At 29.5% G+C, this 6371-nt stretch overlaps 1 protein-coding gene across 6 annotated transcripts; it reads right to left on the bottom strand.

Moving 5' to 3' along the window:
• Positions 1-239: 239 nt before the first annotated feature.
• On the bottom strand, positions 240-6132 carry LOC145014891 (MADS-box protein AGL24-like). 6 transcript variants are annotated; one of them, XM_078973331.1, is made up of 9 exons: positions 5991-6132; positions 5316-5528; positions 2115-2196; positions 1924-1985; positions 1758-1857; positions 1614-1655; positions 972-1013; positions 702-865; positions 240-445 (listed from the first exon to the last, which is right to left on the bottom strand). In XM_078973331.1, exons 2-9 carry the CDS (start codon positions 5495-5497, stop codon positions 427-429), a joined length of 693 nt encoding a protein of 230 aa, XP_078829457.1. In that variant the 5' UTR covers positions 5498-5528; positions 5991-6132; the 3' UTR covers positions 240-426. The 6 variants fall into 6 exon arrangements, with proteins under 6 accessions (XP_078829457.1, XP_078829455.1, XP_078829458.1 ...); XM_078973329.1 differs by having other exon boundaries at positions 5897-6106; XM_078973332.1 differs by lacking the exon at positions 5991-6132 and adding an exon at positions 5731-5984 and having other exon boundaries at positions 240-495.
• Between the last annotated feature and the right edge of the window lie 239 nt (positions 6133-6371).

Here is a 6371-nt window from a genome sequence, read left to right as displayed (position 1 = left end):
TATAGATTAGCTGAGGGTAGGTAGTTAATGGATGTTATAGTAAGGATCTATATAGAGTGTGAGTGTTATTGTAATGATGTTTGTTTTGTAAGTTCTACTAAAACCAACGGATTCTTGTTTATTCAATAAAAGAGATGTTGATGTTGGATGTTTTTGTGTTTTTAAGAAACTTAGTTTGATATCTCTAGGCAATTAGTTTTTAAAACATGAACGTTCTAACTCTTAACAGAAAACGATAATTATTTTGCAAAACTATATATTATACAATAACGTTCAACTAATTATACTTCGACAAGATATACAAATATTACAAATACTGTATAATTAGGTTAGATTATAGCAGTATACATGAATAAATAAGAAATGATGAAAGGGGAAACAGTCTCGATAAAAGCTTTAAAAACAAATTAAAGCATCAAACTCATTTCAATGTTTTGCTCGATCCCTGGAAAGTAAACATTCGTTTGACTCCATCAGCATTAGAAAAATGCTAACCTGATACATGATCAATAGAATGTCTGAATGATTTTCAAATATACATGCGTGTCATTTGTCTATATGTAATGTATGTATGCATGTATGTATCTTTGTACATGGGATGTTTGTTTCTTATTCTTTCAAGCAAGTTAAGTCAACTGAAATTAGACTTAAAGTATAATATTAAAAGGAAACATTAATCAAGGAGTGTGCAACAAGCTTACGAGAGTTTAAGGGAAGTATCTGAGCCATCATCCTCAAGCGGAGGTTCACTATTGCAGCTATTTACATGTGTGGTGACAGACGATGGTGAACTACCTTGATCTTCAGGATTATTTAACACATTATCCGCTGCTCCAGGCCTCTTTCCATTTGTAATCATCATCATCTATACTTATAGGAAAAAGAAAAAACCATGTTAATGACAACAAAAGCTACTTTTGACCTAAAGAATTATACTGAATTTGATTAAAAAGGTCGAATTAGAGTCTTGCTTCTTGTTTGAGCAGCCTGTTCTCTTCCATCAGTTTAGCTCCCTGGATGAATGTAGATAGTGAAACCACATCAGATCGGAGCTAAGTGAGATGATGTTTTCTTTTCAAATTCAATTACCAATTTACCATGTTGCAGTGAACAGTTATATATGGAATCATTAATTAAATTTGAAGATTTGAAGACCCAAGAACGTATTTTTTCTAAATTATAGAAAGTTATAACTTATAACCTATAGTTAAATCAATAAATAACCTCTAACAATTTTGTTTTTTTCAATATAACCAAAGAGAACATCACAGTGCTTATTAATATACTCCAAGATATAAGTTCTAAGTCTTATGGGAGTATCTCGTCTTTCACAAAAGCAACCTATAGCTAGATGGAAGCTAGAACTTTTATTTGTGTAGAAGTATTCGGTAAAAGTAGCTTTTAGCTTTTAAAGGCGTAAAATTACGAAAAAACCAAAAGCTACTTGAAGTAGCTTTTGGATTAGGAACTTTTTATATAAAATAAAAGCTAAAAGCTACTACTGTTAAACCGAACTTTTTCTTAAAAACTAAAAGCTAAAAGCTGTTAGAAGTTCCACACTGAACATGCCCTTAAAATGAAAAATGTAGCAATAGATGGAAAGAAACCCGAACCTTCTCTTGAAGTCTGGATATCTCATTTCCAAATTTTTCATCCTGAAACAAAAATAATAGATATATAAGATGCTTTTTGTCTAATAGTAGTGTTTTTCTTGAAGAATTATATAGTTTACACATTGAAAATTGTAGTGATTGTACCTTTGTCTGAAGCACACGGCTTAAGCCTCCTTCGAGTACAGTCTCCAGATGTTCAAGTTCATGTATGGTTAATCCCTGAAGCTCTTGGCCTCTTAACTGCCTGTTCATATGTTAAATCATCATTCATGGACTTGAATAAAACATACAGATTATGTCTTATGTATACCTTAATTCACGGTTCTTGTCGTAGATCTCTTTGGACAATCTTACTTCATCACTTTCGTCTAGCTACATATCATCACGTAACAATTATAAATATGTCTTCTTTTCTTAGAAAATAGAGAAATGGTTTTTGTTTAAATAAAAAGCATCCTTAATTATGAGAAGAATAATTCTTGAATTTGAAGTGATACGTACCTCCAGGTTGAGAGAAGGTTCATCTACTTTATCCCGATTGTTACTGGAGTGGAGCTTATACTTTCCTAGCATTTCCTGCATGCTTCAAAACACCCCAAATACTTTAAATTCGTTTCATTTGTATCAAGTTGTAGGCCATATATATATCTAGATATAATAGAGTTGGTGATTATAAACAAACTAAATGAACGCGAAACTTTTTCATGTTCGTTAGTTTAAGTTTAATCCACTACTATAATACTACATATAGCAAACTATAATCATCGCATGTTCTATTGAGAATATTGTGGTTATTACGTCTCAAAGAGGATGAAGGAATTCATGATAACCGACAACAAAGCATTTCCTTAAGTAAGCTTTTACTTTTATTAAATAGAATGTTTTATGTTTCTTTTCATGTAAAACCTTTGGAAAACACCATTTTCGGGTGTGAAGTTGGACGATATTCGTTCATCCGTGGATCACAATTTTTGGTGATAAATATTTTAAGTGATCAAGCCCACTTTCATGGTCAGTTGTTATTTTTGAAATAACAATTTATTTTATTAAATGATTCCATTAAGCTACAACTTATATTGTTCATATGAACTTTAGAAGGTACGATTATGTAAATTATTTAGAACGTATTTTACTGATTTTTTTTTTTTTTTTTTTTTTTTTTTTTTTTTTTTTTTTTTTTACGTTTTTTAAATGTCATTAGTTGGTTGCTTAGGTAATACCTAACTAGTAACTATGAATTTTAGAAGTTACGTACTGCTGCTTGTACATCTGGTCTTTTAACATGATTTGTATTTTTCTGTTTAATGGTTAAATTAATATTGTTCTTATTTCACAGAATATTATCGCAATATGTTCTCTTTGTCAATCAAACCTAAGGGATATGTAAAACAGGCGAGATTTGAAGATGGCAAAGGATGAGCATGAAAAATTCGTTGAGCATACGAATATGATTTAGGTATTCGATGCATGTTGACTATAACAATGTACTTTTGGTTTATTACTATGTAAGAAGTATTCATTTTTATAAGAAAAAATATAAAATATTACTTGTACTATTTAGTACTGCTTTGACAGGGTCGTTATATTAATTATGCCCATATTTTTTCCTATATTTTAAACTTGTAAACCCTCCGGTTGTAAGATTCTTCCAAAAAAATTTAATGCATATCTAATCCGCTTGTGAACATAGCACAATTTTGTAAACCGCTATCATTTTTTGGGTTTATTTGCATCTTATTATTGTTTGTATGTTTTTAACCCTAACATGTTACTCCGAAAGGGGGTCCTTAACCTTGGGAACAATTTGCTTATAATTTGTGTGCTTTTCATTTGAATTCATTATGGATTGATTAAATAGCCAATTATATATATGCAAGTTGGTGTTGATTTCGTATGGTAGTAATATGCAAGTAGTAATATTGGTTTGTGTTGGTGATTCTATCTTATGAGGCTGTTACATCAATAACTTGAAAGTTGTACAAAACGTAAATACATTTTCCATCAAATGAAAAAATGTTAGTGTTTTATCTCATATAATGATGTTGGTGATTCAAGTAACACAAAGGGGGCGTAGCTAACATGTTAATGCATTCTTATATTCCATATTATAGTGCTTAACTACGTTAATGTGTAATCTTTGATTTGGTTTATGTATTGATCAAGTTTCAATACGTATCATATCAAGCATCTATGTACTTCTCATCATATGTATTTATTATGGATCTTGATAATTAATTAGTGGTTAGATACAAGAGGTAATAAGATGAAATGATTTGGGGTCCTATGTATAAAATGATGCCAATTATTATATATGTCGATGGGTAAGTGTTAGTGATTCTATGATTTCTATCTTATCCGATTTTATCTTATCCGGACCAACTTGTTAAAAAGTTGTGCTCCATCCGATAAAGTGTTGGTGAGTATTTATGAACGCAGCCCAACCTATTAATGTGTTACTCTCGTATTGTACATACTCATTGTTGATTTATTTTAATGGTAATATAATATGCATTACTAATTAGCTACCATAATAACCAAGTGGACTTTGGACTCTTATTTCTAATGGGCAATGATAAGGTTTCCTGTTAATGTTACGTATTGGTAAATCAAAGTGATATATGTTGGACCACTTGATAAAAGCATATATTATTTTTAGAAGTTTCTTTTTAACTTTCGTAGAAATTAATAAAGTGAAAATTTGTTAGACTAATTCATCTCCAACCCAATTATATAGATAATGTAATTTTATTTTTAGAGTTAAAAATAGAATAAATACTCTCTAATCCAATTATAGTTTTAACTCTAAAACTAAATTATGAATAGTATTAAAACAAATAAACTCACTCCAATCTACGACAATTGATCATTTTTGGAAAAGATGTTCCAACACATGAATATATAATATTTCTGTAAATATGTGTTATAATTTCTTCAAACATATGTAATATTTCTATAACAAGTGTACATGTTTATCTTAATATATTATGAATGATACTATATATTTAATAGTATGTTTGTTTTAAAAATATTACAGTTATTATGAAGTCTTTCTATACGAATTATTGTTTGATTATATTTATTTAATGATATAAATTTGAAGTTATAACAATAAAAAAGTTTAAATAATATTTTTAAAAACCCATTCATTGAAAGGATATTATGAAAATCTAAAAGATAACTGAAAAAAATACAGTAATAATATTTTGAACTTTGATAAGAATAGAAAGTCTACTCATCTTAACCTATAGATGAACAACCCGAAACTCCCATATATATATATATATATATATATATATATATATATATATATATATATATATATATATATATATATATATATATATATATATATATATATATATATATATATATATATATATATATATATATATATATGCTCAAAGAAGTTTAATATCAAATCAAATAAGCCTTTCCAAAAAAATCTTCAAAGAATTTATATAATTCATTTTGGGGATTTAATTAGGGTTCATCGTTTTCTTGATATCAAGAGAAGGAGTCATTGACATGATTTCATGTTTCTAGTATACACCATGAAATTGATCATATAAATCAAGATAGAAGTATACAACTTAACTTCAGAGGTTAATTTTAGAGTAAATTCGATCTAGAATAAACGCCCCAAGGGGATCCTATATACACAGAACGATATATATACAAGTCTAAATTAGATTGATGAATTACCTGGAACTTGAATACTCGAAGAGTTTTCCGGTAGCCGAGAAGACGATGAGAGCTACGTCAGCATCACAAAGAACAGCAAGTTCTTGGGCTTTCTTCAGAAGCCCTCTTCTTCTTTTTGAGAAAGTCACTTGTCTGGCTGTTATATTATCGATTTTCTTTATCTTTATCTTCTCTCTCGCCATTGGTGTCTCTCGAAAGTCAAAACTACTTCTTCTGCAACAATCCAAACAAAACCGCAATCACAACTGATATCTAAAGAAACGTTTTTTAGCTTGATTTGAACTTGTATATTTAACGCAGGAAACCCCAGAAAGAATCATAATCATATCCTGATGAACATGCAACAGTATTCGATTACAAGAAAAAGAGGGCTTAAGTTAGGTAGAAAAATGGAAGATATTGTTCATCCGCTTACTTCTTTCTCAAAGTATATAGGGAGAGAGTTTTGAGATAAGACTATTGATAGCTCTATTGTACCCAAAAATGATAGTAACAAAAGTGGTTATTCAGCTAGGTATAATCATCTTTCAGATCTAACTCCTAAAGAGCCTCCATAAACGAGGCAAACAACCGACGAAAACCTTTTAAATAGACGAAATCCAGGAACTATAATCGTATATTGATGTACATGCAACTCTTTAGGTATAAAAATGGTGGATTGTTGCGCTCTTTTACCTGTTTGATTCTTTGAGAGAGGGTTGTGGATAGATTGATATATCCAGCTGCTAACCAATAATAGAAGAAAGAGAGGAAAGTGATGTGTTGAGAGAGAGAGAGACGGGGAGAGAGAAAAGTTTTTGTTTCAAGAAAAGGAAAGGAAAAGGTTGCTGTAAATAGCAAAACTAATCCCTTACAATGACAACTGCTTTCCACATTTACCGAAGACGCATAATAATGCTTCAAGCTATAATCGTTATTTTTGTAAAATTAGATATTTTTTATTTTTTTATTCATTTTCAATTTTACTTAGATATTTTGTATTAGTTTATAGTATATCCACTTGTTTATTTTATTCTCCCACTTGATACAAAAGTGGTTTCCCTTTATATATATATA

Source organism: Lactuca saligna, chromosome 9, assembly GCF_052625555.1.
Source record: "Lactuca saligna cultivar CGN05327 chromosome 9, ASM5262555v1, whole genome shotgun sequence".
NCBI lineage: Eukaryota > Viridiplantae > Streptophyta > Magnoliopsida > Asterales > Asteraceae > Lactuca > Lactuca saligna.
The sequence above is the reverse complement of the archived record's forward strand: the minus strand, read 5'-3'. Positions and strand labels throughout refer to the sequence as shown.